Genomic DNA, 16,160 nt, shown 5'->3' on the forward strand with positions numbered 1-16,160 from the left:
AGGACAGCTGAAAGAATGGTAAAATAAATACTACCTTACAGCTATGTTCACCAATTGTTCCATTTTTGGACATTTGCTTTATCTTTCTCTTTTTTAAACTGAACTATTTGCAAGAAAGCTCTAGATATTATGACACTTCACCCCTTCAAAATACATTTACACGCATCTCCTAAGAGCAAGGACATCTTCCTATATAATTGCAACACCATTATCATAACCAAGAAATTTAACATCTAACAGAGTCAATTTTCGAATTTCTCCAATCATCCCTACAAAAAAAACTTTAGCTTTTCAAAGAAATCTAGGATCTATGCAAGGATCATACGTTGCATTTGGTTTTTGAGTCTCTTAGCTTCCAAAAGGAAGCTATATAAAAATATAGAACAGTACTATTTCCTTTTTTGTTTCTTGTATTTTTCCTTGCCTTTTGTTCTTCTTTAAATAGAGAAGAACTATGTTGCTTGGGCTGGTCTTGAACTACTGGCCTCAAGTGATCCTCCTGCCTTGGCCTCCCAAAGTACTGGGATTACAGGCGTGAGCCACCATGCCCGTTGTTTTGTAGAATATCCCACAGTCTAGATTTGTGTGAATGTTTCCTCACTGTTGGATGCAAATTGGCCATTTGACAAGACTTGACACAGGTGATGTTGATTACTTCCATTATATCACATGAGGACACCACATCATTTTTGTTCCTATTATTGGTGATAACAAGTTTAATATTACTTGGTTAAAAAGATATATACAGGCTAGGATTTTTTTTTTTTTTTTGACAGATCTTGCTCTGTTGCCCAGGCTGGAGTGCAGTGGCACGATCTTGGCTCACTGTAACCTCCGCCTCCAGGGTTTAAGCAATTCTCCTGCCTCAACCTCCTGAGTAGCTGGGATTACAGCCACCCATCACCATGCCAGGCTAAATTTTTGTTGTGAGACAGAGTCTTGCTCTGTCACCCAGGCTGGAGTGCAGTGGCCCAATCTTGGCTCACTGCAACCTCCGCCTCCCAGGTTCAAGCAATTCTCCTACCTCAGCCTCCTGAGTAGCTGGGACTACAGGTTCATGTCACCACACCCGGCTAATTGTTTGTATTTTTAGTAGAGATGGGGTTTCACCATGTTGTCCAGGCTGGTCTTGAACTCCTGATCTCTGATGATCTACCCACCTCGGCCTCCCAAAGTGCTGGTATTACAGGCGTGAGCCACCACGCCTGGCCAGGCTAGAAATTTTTTTAGTAAACCTCTTTTATATATATATAATTTGTTATCTTATTATATATATGTTTATATATATATCTTTTATATATATATTTGTTTTTATCATCTACTTTTGTTTCTCCTATCCCGTAAAATTTTTTTTTATTGATTAATGTACTGGTCTTCTCTTTTGCCAAGAGATCTAATCCCCCTCAAACTCATTAAAATGGGAAAATTTTGAGGAAGGTGGAGATGTTTGCTGGGCTCCTGGGAATGTAGCTGAGTCAACAGGAAGCCTGCATTATCAATGCATAGACAGGGTTTACGCGTTAGGCCCAAGTAATCCAGCATCTTGCCTCCTCCCCTCACCATCCAGTCTTGCCCTCCAACGTGAATCTCTCTCTGCCTTCCCTGAAGTCCATTTCCAGTGCCCCATCTCTGTGCAGCCCCTACCTCTCGTGAGAACCTGTATACTACTGTGCTTGGCTGCCTGCTGTCGTCTGCAATTCCTTTGAGGGGGAGAGGTTAGAGGTGAGAAGAAAATGAGGTCTTCTGCAGAGCTGGAAGCCAGTTTGAACAAAGGGGAAGAAATAGAAATGCGGCATGGAAGAAACCATTTCTTTTCTGAATAAAGAGATAGGAAAAAAAAAGGACAAATGCCAGGGCTGGGATTAGAGCTGTAGGGAATGAAGAGGAAGTGTGATAAGACAGGCCTGAGCTGGAGAACAGAGCAAGAGACATAGGCCTGAGGAATCCCAGAAATACGTCTCCTCAGCACAGTTGTCCAAGACTCTGAAAAGTTCCCTAAATATATCATTTCTCCCCACAGCCCAGTCATGGGGTTTTGTGGCATTTGAGATGATTGTCAAGGTATCACGTATTTTTGAGGAGTGTTATAAAAGAGGGCAATAGAACAGGCTAAATTCTCAGTATGGGAGGCAGGGCGCAGTGGCTCACGTCTGTAATCCCAGCACTTTGGGAGGCCCAGGTAGGCGGAACACCTGAGGCCAGGAGTTTGAGACCAGCCTGGGCAACATGGCAAAACCTCATCTCTACTACAAATACAAATATTAGCTGAGCGTGGTGGTGTGTGCCTGTTGTCCCAGCTACTTGGGAGGCTGAGGTGAGAGGATTGCCTCAGCCTGGGAGGTGGAGGTTGCAGTGAGCTGAAATTGCACCACCCCACTCCAGCCTTGGCAACAGAGCAGACTGTCTCAAAAAAAAAAAAAAAAGAAAAAGAAAAAAAAGGCCGGGTGCGGTGGCTCACGCCTGTAATCCCAGCACTATGGGAGGCTGAGGCTGAGGCGGGTGGATGACAAGGTCAAGAGATCGAGACCATCCTGGCCAACATGGTAAAATCCCACCTCTACTAAAAATACAAAAAAAAAAAAATTAGCTGGGCGTGGTGGTGGGTGCTTGTAGTCCCAGCTAGTCAGGAGGGTGAGGTAGGAGAATGGCATGAACCCAGGAGGCAGAGCTTGCAGTAAGCCGACTTCACGCGACTGCACTCCAGCCTGGGCGACAGAGTGAGACTCTGTCTCAAAAAAAAAAAAAAAAAAAAATTATCATTATGGGGGGCAAAACAAACAAAGCCCCTGTGTGCTAATAACTGCTTTCCTTTAACATATATTATTTTTGCAGCCAAGTACATTTTGATACCTCTAAAAAACTGGATTAGTCACAGAGAGTTGTCCCTCAGAGACATCCCGCTAATTAGAATAAGCAAAGGTAGATTTAGGAGACATCACATCCTCTCTCATAAGGGTCGAAGGGATCCATCAGGAAGGGATCACTAAGAAGTTGTCACAAAAACACCAGAAAGGCAACAGCATCTCTGAGAACCACAAACAGAGGGGACAAGGTAACTTTCTTTTTTTTAAAGGCATTTCACTATATTGCCCAGGCTGGTCTTGAACATCTGGGCTCAAGCACTCCTCCCATCTCAGCCTCTTGAGTGTTGGGATTACAGGTGTGTACCCCCATACCTGCTTAGCCTTGGATCTTCACATCATTTAGCTTTTAGATATCTAAAAGCTAGATATCTTTTAGATTGTCCCAAGTGAACAATTTTATTTAAATAAGTGCTGGCCGGGCGCCGTGGCTCACGCCTGTAATCCCAGCACTTTGTTGGTGGGTAGATCACTTGACGTCAGGAGTTTGAGACCAGACTGACAAACATAGTGAAACCTCGTCTCTACTGAAAATACAAAATTAGCCGGGTGTGGTGGTGCATGCCTGCAATCCCAGCTACTTGGGAGGCTGAGGCAGAAGAATCACTTGAACCCCGGAAGTGGAGGTTGCAGTGAGCCGAGATCATGCCACTGCACTCCAGCCTGGGCAACAAGAGGGAAACTCCATCTCAAAAAAAAAAAAAAAAGCTATATTTGTTACTTACCTATTTCTCCTTTTCCAACATGCAGAAGTGGGTTTACCATGAAGCTTAAACTCTAGGGCTTTTCCCAAGACCCTGCTGTGTGTTCACATGGTCACACCTAGTTTTGCTCCTGTGATGTCTACTTGGAACTCAGTGGTGTCTTCACCAGTGAAGCCGCTCCCGTGTTTCCCTCCCCCGTGGGACTCATGAGCAGAAACATGCCTTCTCAACCCCTTTACCTCATCAAAAAATGGGTTGTTTCCTCTCTTGATTCTTGTTCGGTGTGTCTGGCCACAGACGTGAACTTTGACCACAGGCCTTATGTTGTTGCCACTTAACTGTCGGCCCTCAATCACTCGGACGCGGATCTGCAGCACAGAAGGGGGATGGTTACCCAACCTTTCCCAGCACGTGGGATCCTTAGGATCCTCAGGTGTTGCTTCATTTCCTTCACCTATTAGGATTGCTAACACCAGGCCAGGGCAGCCTTATGGTATACCAGGTGCTACCAATTGGGTGGAGCCGCCTAGGGTCATTCCCAAGATGGGAACTGGGGTTGGGTTATAGAGACCAAGAGCAGCTGTGGGGATGAAATCGCTCAAAGCCAGCCTGGGAAAGGGCAGGGCAGGTGGAGGTCACTGCTCAGACTCCATTCATGCACCTGGTCTTGCTGAGCCTAGTGATGAACTAACTCCATAGCTGCCTCCCAAATCTAAGACAGGGCCCAGAGCTGTGAAAAACACAGTATTTGTGCTTCTATTCTTTGATTAGCTCTTTCCTTCTGCCAAAGGGAAGGAGAATTATAGTTTTATTTCTCTGGAGACCGTCAGCTGGCTAGACTAAACCCACTGATGCCTGCAGAAGAAAGATGGAGAGCTTTTCTTACTGGGTTTATACACTGACATCTCTCTTTACTGGTTGAGCCATTGTCCATTGGAATAGGTCCACTGAAACATCACTGCAATTGCCAGAAGATGGGAATATAAAGATTAAACAAAGAAGCAGAACACCAGGCCGTTCCTACCTGGAAGTCCTGTGGCTTATTGGACAGCATCCGCCGGCTGTTCTTTACTTTGGTGAGCCTCCGAGCAAGCTGAGCTTCTGACACCGTCCCAACCGGCCCCTTAGGCCCAGGGACCCTGACTGCATTGTCCAACCTGTCTTCATCACCTTCATCTTCTTCCCCATCTCCTAAAATATCAGAAAGAAACCCAGTGAGGGATAGCCCTTATCCTGTAAATGTCCAAAGGCTCAGGTTTCCAGGACACAGTTTTGTCTGCCATTATGTTTTAAGTGTTCCTAAAGTGGCAGGTGAAGGAGATCCTCTTGGTGACAATAACTTGGGACTTCTTGTGACTTGGAAAAATTCTTTCGGAAAATGTGTTCACAGTACATTGGGGCTCTTGCTCAGGTTGCCTTCGAAGAGACCAAGAGAATGGCAGAGATCACAGGGACAATGAGAGGAGATGGCACCGTCGGACCCAGCCAGGGATTGCTGAGTTCTCATTAGCGTTAGGATGGAGAAAGGAAGAAACGTCACGGAACACTGCAGTCTTGCAATGATAAGCTTCAACTCCATCCCTCCCACTGCAGATCTTTTCTCTAGAGATCTACTTGTGAACTATTTGCACTGTCTGTTTCCTGCTTGAGCCTCCTAATTCATAACTGCTCTTTCCACCCTCATGGCAGAAGAGAAACTCTCTTCATTTTCTTGCCAAGCACCAAGGTGATCATCTTGCTCTTCCTTCCTCCTCCTGGTTTGTCACTTTAACACACACGTGTCCTCTCCTTTATCCCCCTACCTTCCTTCTGCACTCAGGAAAAGGTTTACCTTGCTCAGCAGAGTGAAAATCTCAACCCTCTGCCATGCATTAGATCCTACTACCTCCTGAATATTTGCAGATCCTACTACCTCCTGATTATTTTCAGGCTCCCCAAATGTCTCCTCTCTCTTGTGTACCTCCGGGGGTTCCATCTCTATTGCAGCTTTTCCTCTGCCTTCAAGTAGACACAGATCTTTCTCTCCCTACAAAACCAAAAACCAAAAATCAACTCTGCCTACTACCTCTCCCCTTTCTTTTATTCACGAGCTCTTTGAAACTCGCGGACAAACTTTAGCTTTTCTTTTCTTAATACACAAAGAGTTAGAACTTCTGGTAATCTGTACAATACAATCTAAGAGAGCCTAGAAGAAAAGCCACCCTCTGCTTTTGGATTCTGAAACTCCTTCTCTACGATGCAAGATCATGAAAAAGATTTAATTTCCACGGACAGTCACCTGTCAGTCATTCACATCCTGGTATGAATGAGTTTCATCAGATTACTATGTAGCATAGCTCTTGAAATCTTGGGCTCTGAAGCCATGTGGCCTAGGCTCAAATCCACTCCCCACCCTCCACTTTCAAGCTATGTGAGTCTGAGTAAGTTCCTTAATTTCTCTAAGCTTCAGTTTCTTCATTTGTAAAGAGGGGAAAATAATAGTATTTACCACAGGGTTACTGTAAAGGTGTAATTATCTATAGGTGAAGCCTTTAGCACAGTATCTGGCATACAGAAGCACCCAATACATTAACTGTTTATTTTTTAGTTTTGCTGTGTAATCAGTTTTGGTTGGTGTCTTCACCTGTTTGGGCTGCTATAACAAAATACCACAAACTGGGTGGCTTTTAGGCAACAGAAATTTATTTCTCACAGTTCCGGAGGTGGGGAAGTCCAAGATCAAGTCACCGGCAGATTCAGTGTCTGGTGAGGGCCCACTTCTTGGTTTGCAGTTGGAGCCTTGTCTGCCTCCCATGATGGAAGAAGCAAAGGAGCTCCCTTGAGCCCATTTTGATCATGGCACTAATCCCATGCATGAGGGCTCTGGCCCTGTGACCTAATCGCCTCCCTAAAGGCCCCACTGCCTAATACCATCACCTTCAGGGTTAGGATTTCAATGTGTGAATTGTGGAGGGACACAACCATTGAGACCATTGCAATTGGAAGGGGCTTCTTCTGGAGCACAGGACACTTCCTGGAACCAGCTATGGGGGACGTGGGGATGGGGCGCTGGAGCAGTCCATGGGCAGCACAGCAGGCAGGGGGCCCAAAGTGAGGAAGAGGCAGCCACAAGGGAAGAGGGGGCCTCCACATGCACTGCTTTGCAATTTAGCCCAGGGTGGGCCCTGCTCCTCATCATCCATTCATTCATGCTTCACCCATCCTAGCCCGGCTTCTGTTCTTCGAACAGAGGTCAATCACCTCTTTTTGCCAAGCTCAGTGCCCTTTTCTGCATCTCCATATTGGATCTTCCACAGCCCTGGACACCAGTGTTCATATGCATATTTTTAGATCATTGCAGCTCTCCTCCCCCGATCTACTTTTTCGGGTTCTTCTGTGGGCCCGATTTTGTCTCCTACTCATTGAGTATGACTCCCTACTCTGTCCTCTGATCCTTTGACTCAACACTCTCTAGATCCTCACTTCACACTTCCTTCAAGTAGCCATGGACCCACAGAATGTTGTCCTAGAAGGGACCTTAGAGATCCTTGATCCAACCTACCCTTCACCCCATTTTACAGACAGAAAAACTGAGGTCCAGAAAGCTAAGGCAACTTGCCTGTGCTTAAGTTATTAGAAGCTGAGCTAAAACCAGGACCAGGTTTTCACGCTGTCTCTCTGGTTTAAAACTGGGTTTAAAACCAGGCTGCAGGTGAAGGACATGTTATGCTCCTAGTACTTCAACATCTTTTTCAGGCTACTGGGAAAACCTCATGGAAGTCAAAGATAAGGAATCTTTGTCCTCTGCAAGATGGTCTGGACCTCCTCTTGCCTATTCTTGAAGAGACTTCAAAAGAAGGGCTTACCTGCTGTCTCTCTTACGGCACCTGGATCCAAGGTCTTGGAATCTTCTTCATCTTACTCTCTACCAGGTAAGTTCCTCTCCTTCTTAAGTTTCAGATGAAACATACTGTCTTCCAACATGCCCTCCCCACCTCTTCCAGATGGAGTTAGTCCCACTCTCTCCTACCCACCACACATTGTTCTTTCTAGTCCTCGCCACATCGTCTTGCACCTGCTTGTCAACCCATAGGCTTCCCCTACTCCCAGGCATTTCAGAAGCAAGGAGCCTGCCTTTATTTCTTTGTATCTGCCCCAGGCCTTACAGAACACCTTACATAAAGTATATAGAAAGTGCTTGATAAATGTGGAATGAGTAAATAAATGGGAAGGGCAACAGGATCCCAGGCACAAATGTGCCTTCACATTTGGAAAAACTACTGAACAGCTCTCAGGAAAAAACACCCAGACGGCTGAAGGGGTGCTCTTCCCAACCTTGGCACCAGCCTCGGGGAAGCACTGGGGGCCAGGCGCTTCCCCTCTGCAAACCTGTCCTGGACCGAGCAATGGCTGGGGCTGATAGCTGTTGGGTTCCTCCAAACAACGAAGATGAACTTCCTTCCATCATCCTGGGCCTAAGTGGGACTTCCTCCTTGCCATAAATTATACCACTTTAGGCTGGTGATTGTTTAAGGCAGTAAGCAGGAGAAAAAGTCGGGGTCAATCATACCCCTTTGCAATGCTGGACTCTGGACAAGTACTCATTACATTCTCAATGGATGCTCTAGAATCAGCCTGCAGATAACAAAGAACGTCTTCTGCTATTCAGATTTTAGGCTAAAGGGATGGGTCAGAGGAAACCAGCCTAAGCCATGGTGACAGCCAGCCTCTGTGCCTTGCAGCAGAAGAATATTCAAGCAGGAAACCTCCCCTTTATGTGGCAGGAAGCTGCAGAGGATTAAACAATGGTATGGGCTCCACAAAGAATGCTACGGGTTCCACAAAGAATGAGGGGGACCCTATGGCACTGTTAAACACACCCTGATGTGCAAGTTGTGTCATGAGTGAAATGCTAGCAGTTGTGCTGGCAGGCCCTGTCCGTGAGACCCAGGCCTGAATGTGATCCACAGCCAAGTGGATCTACAAAGAGCAACTCTTTCACAACCACAGAGGGCCACACCAAGTCAGGAATCACCCACTGAACAGGAAGCTGCTGGTTGTATTAGCTTCTGAAGACTGTCGTAGGAAGTCCCACAAACTGGATGACTTAAAACAATAGAAATGTATTCTCTGGCTAGGCGCAGGGACTCACACCTCTAATCCCAGTACTTTGGGAGGCTGAAGCAGGAGGGTCGCTTGAGCCCAAGAGTTTGAGACCAGCCTGGGCAACATAGGGAAGACCCCCCATCTCTGCAAAAAATGTTAAAAACTAGCCAGGTGTGGTGGTGCACACCTGTAGTCTGAGCTATTTGGGAGGCTAAGGTGGGAGGACCATCTGAGCCCAGGAGGTCGAGGCTGCAGTGAGCCATGATCATGCCCTTGCACTCTGTCCTGGGTGACAGAGCAAGGAAAGAAAAAGAAAGAAAAGAAAAGAAAGAAATATATTCCCTGACAGTTCCAAACCTTACAAGTATAAAATCAAGATGTTGGCAGAGACATTCTCCCTCTGAAGCCTCGAGGAAAAAGTCCTTCCTGTCTCTTCCTAGCCAGTGACTCCCAGCAGTCCTGAGCATGCCTTGCCTGTGGCTGCATTACTCCAGTCTCTGCCTCTGTGGTCACATGGCCTTTCTCCTTCTGTGTCCTCCCATCTTCTCATAAGAACAAGTGGGCCAGGTTCGGCGGCTCACACCTGTAATCCCAGCACTTTGGGAGGCTGAGGCAGGTGGATCACCTAAGGCCAGGAGTTCAAGACCAGCCTGGTCAACATGGCAAAGCCCTGTTTCTACTAAAAATATTTAAAAATTAGCCAGGTGTGGTGGCGTGCACTTGTGGTCCCAGCTACTCGGGAGGCTGAGGCAGGAGAATCACTTGACCCTGGAAGGCAGAGGTTGCAGTGAGCTGAGATCATGCCACTGCACTCCAGCCTGGGCAGAGAGAGCCTCTGTCTCAAAAAACAAAACAAAAAAACAAGCAACAACAGTCACTGAATTTAGTGTGACTTTATCTTAATTAATTACATCTGCAAAGACCCTGTTTCCAAATGAGGTCATATTCTGAGGTTCCATATAGACATGCATTTTAGAGGGCCACTATTCAATCCACTACAGAGGCTATCTTTTTTGTTGTTTTTTGTGGTTTTGTGTTTTTGTTTGTTTGTTTGTTTGTTTTTTTGAGGTGGAGTCTCACTGTGTCATCCAGCCTGGAGTGTAGTGGTACAATTTCAGCTCACTGCAGCCTCTGCTTCCCAGGTTCAAGTGATTCTCCTGCCTCAGCCTCCTGAGTAGCTGGGATTACAGGCACCTGCCACCACGCCCAGCTAATTTTTGTATTTTTAGTAGAGATGGGGTTTCCCTATGTTGGCCAGGCTGGTCTCGAACTCCTGACCTCAAGTGATCCACCTGCCTCAGCCTCCCAAAGTGCTGGGATTACAAGCATGAGCCACCACGCCTGGCCGAGAGGCCATCTTTTGTATCTTTCCAATTTGCTTCCTCTCTTACTCCAGCCCACAAGCAGCCCCAATCTAATGAGCACACTGCCTTCCCTGCACCCCACTTCCTCCATGTCTTTGCTTTACCCCTAGCCCAGGTTAGATCCTGCCACCTAACACTGCGACCACCCCACTGCATGCCCCTCGATCCCTTTTCCCCTCTCACTTCACTGTGCTTACCTGGTTTATTCAACTCTCCACTGACTTTACCTCTGCACCCAGCCAGCTGAACTTGGCTGGGAAGCACACACATCTTACTGGACTGATCTCACTTTAATTTCCTGATCACTAACTGTAAGTGTCCTCACAGGGCTGCCTGGCCATCTTACCACATTTCCAAGACATCTATCCCAAAGCTTTCCTGGATCCTGGTCTGAGATAGCCACTGATTAACCAGCACATCAAATCACTTTACCTTTCTGAACGGCCATCTATTTTGCATCTTGAAAGCTTCCAACACCCTTTCTATCTTTCTCATTGTCCACTAATGACCTGGCTTCTTATTTCATTGAGAAATAGGCAATTAGAAGAAAATTTCCACATCTTTCCAACTCCAAATCAATCATCTACCTGTATCTGTTGCCTTCTCTCCTGCTACAATTAGTCAGTGAACTATCTGTGCTCCCTGAATGAAGCCAATGCTTCTGCATTTGCACAGATCCTATCTCCTGTTGCTACTTAAGGAGTTTTGCCTCTTTATACATTCATCAGTTTCCCCCTTTCTACTGGATGATTCCCATCAAAATATAAACATGCTGAAATATCACCCAGAATTTTAAAAAACAGAACTTTCATTGACTCCACAGTGCCCCCTACAGTTACTGCTCCATTTTTCCTGCCCCTCTTGGGAGCCAACTCCTCAGAAGAATCATTTTTACTCACATTCTTCACTCTGTCTCTGATTCTCATGCTTCTTCCAGCCAGCCCTCTGCCCTCCTAGTCCACCAAAACTGCTCTTGTCAAGGTCGCTAAAGACTTTCATGTTGCAAAATCCAACGGTCCAGCCTCAGGTCTCTTCTTACTCAAACTCTCTGCAGCATTTGTTCATTTAATCCTTGAAACACTTTCTGCTCTTTGATTCAGCCTATTTGAACCAAAGCGCAGCTGCTCATCCTGGCATTCGCAAATGGAAGTAATCACCAAAGAAACTTCTCTCGGCCGGGCGTGGTGGCTTATGCCTGTAATCCCCACTTTGAGAGGCCAAGGCGGGTGGATCACCTGAGGTCAGGAGTTCGAGACCAGCCTGGCCAACAGGGCAAAACCCCTTCTCTTAAAAAAAAAAAAAAATTAGCCAGGTGTGGTGTCAGGCGCCTGTAATCCCAGCTACTCGGGAGGCTGAGGCAGGAGAATCACTTGAGCCCAGAGGCAGAGGTTGCAGTGAGCCGAGATCACGCCACTGCACTCCAGCCTCGGCAACAGAGCGAGACTCCATCTGAAAAAAAAAAAAAAGAAACTTCTCTCATCCTGTCTTCTTATAATATATGAACCCTGCCTTTGATCAGGCTTTTTTTTTTTTTTTTTTTTGAGACACAGTCTCGCTTTGTCACCCAGGCTGGAGTGCAGTGGCACGACCTTGGCTCACTGAATCCTTCACCTCCTGGGTTCAAGGGATTCTCCAGCCTCAACCTCCCAAGTAGCTGGGACTATAGGTGCACACCACCACACCTGGTTAATTTTTGTATTTTTAATAGACACAGGGTTTTGCCATGTTGGCCAGGCTGGTCTTGAACTCCTGACCTCAAGTGATCCACCCACCTCAGTCTCTCAAAGTGCTGGGATTATAGGTGTGAGCCACTGCACCCATCCATGACCAGGCCATTTTAATAGAATCATAGAACTTCGGAGCTGGAAGAGACCCTACATATTATTAAATCCAACCTCCTGATGTTGTAAGAAAGGAACTTGAGGCTCAGAGAGGTTAAATGACATGCCTACTGTCACACAGCTTGATAGTGGGGCCAATGCTCAAATCCAGATCTGTTGATTCACAGTGGTTCAAGATTCCTCACTGTCCCTCTCCGGCTGTGACAAGCTCTTCACAACTCCCTTGCAGGAATGCCATCCTGCCTCTCCGATAATTATAGTGTCACTTGGTCAAATCCTACAAAGCTTCTCACTACATCTAACACTGACCTGTCTCCTTTCTGAATATCAGCAACTGCATGTGATCCACTGTTCTTTACTCGTATGTTTCCACTAACATTTGGAAATGGTTCTCCATCACAGCTCCAGCAATGTAATCATTCCTGAGATGTATTGTGGTCCTCTTTCCAGAAGCTCAGCAGCAATATTCCTGCCAACTGCCCTTGCGTGCAGTCACTTGTGATAATGACACTTGCCTACATGGCTTCTGTCCATCCACTCAGTGCTGAAGAGTTGGCAGCCCTAGAGGACCTTGTGATACAGTCAAGTTTGCCTTTGGCATCCCCAACTGTGCCTTTCCCCAGTGCATATCAATGTCCCTTCTTCCTCCAGGCTCCCATACTCTTCTCTAGCACCACTTCTCCCTACCAAGCAGAAGAGAGTGGGATATCAGTCACTCAGATATCAGATGTCACCGGAGCTGCAGGTCATTGTCCTCCCACCTCCATCATCCCACTTTGTCTGAACCTTGCCAGGGAGGGGGATCCTTGTTAGAGCTTCCCAGTGAAGGCAACTCCTAGGAATGGCTGAGGAAAAGGGGCACTTGCTGGTCACCCTGGCTGGACTGGAATCCTCCTGGCTGGAACACAGACCCCACTTCAGCCCCTGGCAGCCCCCTTTATCCAAACATTCTGCCTCTCCTCTCATCTCCTCCCAGGCTCAACCAATCCTCCCATCTCAGCCCCTACAGTGGCTGAAATTACAGACGTGCACCACCACACCCAGCTAACTATTTTTATTTTTATTTTTGGAGAGATGGAGTCTCCTTATGTTGCCCAGGCTAGTCTCAAGTGATCCCAGGCTCAAGTGATCCTCCTGCCTCGGCCTCCCAAAGTGCTGGTATTTCAGGCATGAGCCACGGTGCCTGGCCTCTGCCTTTGATCCTAATTCTGCTTTTCAAGATGAAGTCTTGTTAAGTGGTGGTACTGGTTAAGCCAGAATTTTATCACTTTGAGCCAAAGGTCATTGCCCAAGCACAACAAAGGGCTGATATCATATTATCTTCAGTGTAAGCTAAAAGGACAATGCAGAACAGGAAAGGGTAAGTTTTGAAGCAGGAAAACATGTAATATTTTGGAGATAACACATTTTCTTAGCTGGAATGTAGAATAATTTTTTTCTGAATTTCTAAAATGTTAAAAGTTTTATAAATAAATGTTTGTGTCCTACTGTAAGCAATTCATTACCCCACCCCAATTCCTGAGTAAATAACACTAAATGTGCCCTAAGAATTTTCTACCATGTTGCAATACATAGACCAGAGCAAAGGTACCACGGAGGAACCTAAGAAGCAGGGATGCAAACGCAGTCCTGCGGGGCAGTTGATGAATCAGGCTGTGAGCCAGTCTAGATAACAAAGCCCAGAGATCTATGTCTCCCTCTGGACAACATCACGTTCAGTAGGCAAAATGTACGAGTGCAGCGTTTCTCAGAGTGAACTCCGAAATCTGCCTGCATCAGGCTCTCCATACAGACCCGGGGCTCCCCTCCAGATGAGCTATATTAAACTCTCTGGAGATGCGCGCCAGATGACTGCACGTTTAGAGATCTCCCTTGATGATTTCACTGTGTCTAAATATTGAGAACCACTTGTTTATGATGAGCACTTTGATTTTCCTAAATATCCTAGAGAAAAACTGGACTAATATAATCAGTTTACTAGACAAAGCCACTTGATTAGAAACCCAATCCTGGAAACAGTGCCTGCAACAATCTTCTGGCACATGGATCATTTTCCAGTTAGGCTCTGACCAAGTCAGTCCCTTGTCATGGAGCACCTTTCATGGAGCCCCATGGTCTTCCCATCAAGGACAAATATCGCAGCCTAGCACCTACAGCCCTCAGGAACATGCTTCGCTTTCAACACACTTCTGAATGAGCCAGGAGCTTTGGCATATTCACTAGTGTTCCCCAAAATGCCCTTCCTTTTTTCTTCTTTTTATTTTTTTTGGAGACGGAGTATTGTTCTATCGCCCAGGCTGGAGTACAGTGGCGCAATCTCGGCTCACTGCAACCTCCGCCTCCTGGGCTCAAGCAGTTCTCCTGTCTCAGCCTCCAGAGTAGCTGGGATTACAGATGCATGCAACCACGCCCGGCTAATTTTTATATTTTCAGTAGAGACAGGGTTTCACCATATTGGTCAAGCTGGTCTCAAACTCCTGACCTCAGGTGATCCACCCGCCTTGGCCTCCTGAAGTGCTGGGATTACAGGCATGAGCCACCGCGCCTGGCCCCAGAATGCCCTTCTTAAAAAAATTTTTTTAAACCATATTCAGTGCCCATCTATCATTCACTCACTCATTCATTCACTCAACCAACCAAGCATTTATTAACAATTATGACTTCTCAAGGGCTGTGCTAGGCACCATGAATACAGAGTTGCAATACACAGCTGAAAAAGTACTTTCTGAAAGCAATTGTTTCCTATATAACAATTTGGTCAATCTCTCTGGAGGAATGTATTACATTCAGCTCTGGGCTATAGTTATTCATGTTTATCTCTTACCTTCTTACTGAACTGCAAGCTCCTTGGTGGTAAAACAATGGCTTTCTCACCTTTGTATGTCCCATAGTCAGGTGTCAATAAATATTTTCTGAACTGGATCAAATTTAATTTTAAGGCTGGGCATGGTGGCTCATGCCTGTAATCCCAGCACTTTGGGAGGCCGAGGCTGGCGGATCACCTGAGGTCAGGAGTTCAACACGAGCTTGGCCAACATGGTGAAACCTCATCTCTACTAAAAATAAAAAAAATTAGCCAGGTGTGGTGGCCGGTGCCTGTAATCCCGGCTACCTGGGAGGCTGAGGCAGGAGAATCCCTTGAACCCAGGAGGTAGAGGTTTCAGTGAGCTGAGATCACTGGGCAACAGAGCAAAAACTCCATTAAAAAATTAATTTTAAGCAAATAACTTTGGGATTCATGGAATGAAAGACATTTGAAGCGGTGAAGTCTGGCTATGAATGAGTTTTTGAATGTCTATGTTTGGACAGAGCGCAAATTTAACAGATGGTGCTTCAAAAATAGACGTGAGATTTTAAAAATAGTTTCTTCCAGCTACGGGAACGTAGGCTTCAGTTAAGCGGACTGACATCTGGCAAATTAAGTTGCCATGGTAACAGGTTTTCAGGTCAAGCCTGGAGACTGGGTCAGCCCTCCCCTCTGTCATGGGAACAGTCTTCCAGGGGGGTCAATGAAAAGAACATCTTTGACAACACACACTTTCAGTCAAGCCACCAGTGCCCCAGGGTCTCTACCTTTTGTCATCTTCATATAAAAGCTCTAAGAAAGCATTCCTTAAAAAAGAAGGCCTCAGGTGTTCACTTCCTGTGATATGTGATCATAACTAGCTTCTTCAAATTGCAGGGGCAAATTTTCCTAAAAATCTTCACTTTTGTGTTCCAGCATAAACATTTCTAGTATCTCCTCTGCAGGAGTCACTATATGGATAAGAACCTTTAAAATCAATAGCAGAAGTTGCTGGCAGTGGTTATCTCAGGAGGATGGGACCCAGAGATTTTCACTTTCCATGTCATGTATCTCTGTGATGTTTACATTTTATTAAGCAGATATTTCTTTTTTGCTCAAGGAAAGAAAAACAAGCTCAAATTTTAAGAATTTGAAAATATATAAATCAGAAGAAGCAGACGTTACTTTTACATAGAATGGTAAAGTTTTAGGGTTTCTTTAAGAGTCAGTTGAAGGGAGGCCGGGTGCAGTGGCTCATGACTGTAATCCCAGCACTTTGGGAGGCAGAGGCAGGTGGATCACTTGAGGTCAGGAGTTCAAGACCAGCCTGGGCAACATGGCAAAACCCTGTCTCTACTAAAAATTAAAAAATTAGCCAGGCATGGTGGCACGTGCCTGTAATACCAGCTACTCGGGTGGCTGAGCACAAGAATTGCTTGAACCGGGGAGGTGGAGGTTGCAATGAGCCGAGATTACTCCACTGTACTCCAGCCTGGGTGACAGACTGAGATTCCACTTCA

At 46.1% G+C, this 16,160-nt stretch overlaps 1 protein-coding gene across 2 annotated transcripts in view; it reads right to left on the reverse strand.

The window, feature by feature from the left end:
- The window catches only part of MYOF (myoferlin), a 173,509-nt gene that overhangs the window by 98,969 nt on the left and 58,380 nt on the right, over positions 1-16,160 (reverse strand). For both annotated transcript variants that reach the window (XM_063669988.1, XM_054435782.2), the window contains exons 6-7: positions 4,590-4,756; positions 3,805-3,933 (exon numbers count right to left, since the gene is read on the reverse strand). In XM_063669988.1, coding sequence (XP_063526058.1) covers positions 3,805-3,933; positions 4,590-4,756 — 296 coding nt within the window. The remainder of the gene's footprint in view (positions 1-3,804; positions 3,934-4,589; positions 4,757-16,160) is intronic.

This window comes from Pongo pygmaeus, chromosome 8 (genome assembly GCF_028885625.2).
Source record: "Pongo pygmaeus isolate AG05252 chromosome 8, NHGRI_mPonPyg2-v2.0_pri, whole genome shotgun sequence".
NCBI classification, from domain to species: Eukaryota; Metazoa; Chordata; class Mammalia; order Primates; family Hominidae; genus Pongo; species Pongo pygmaeus.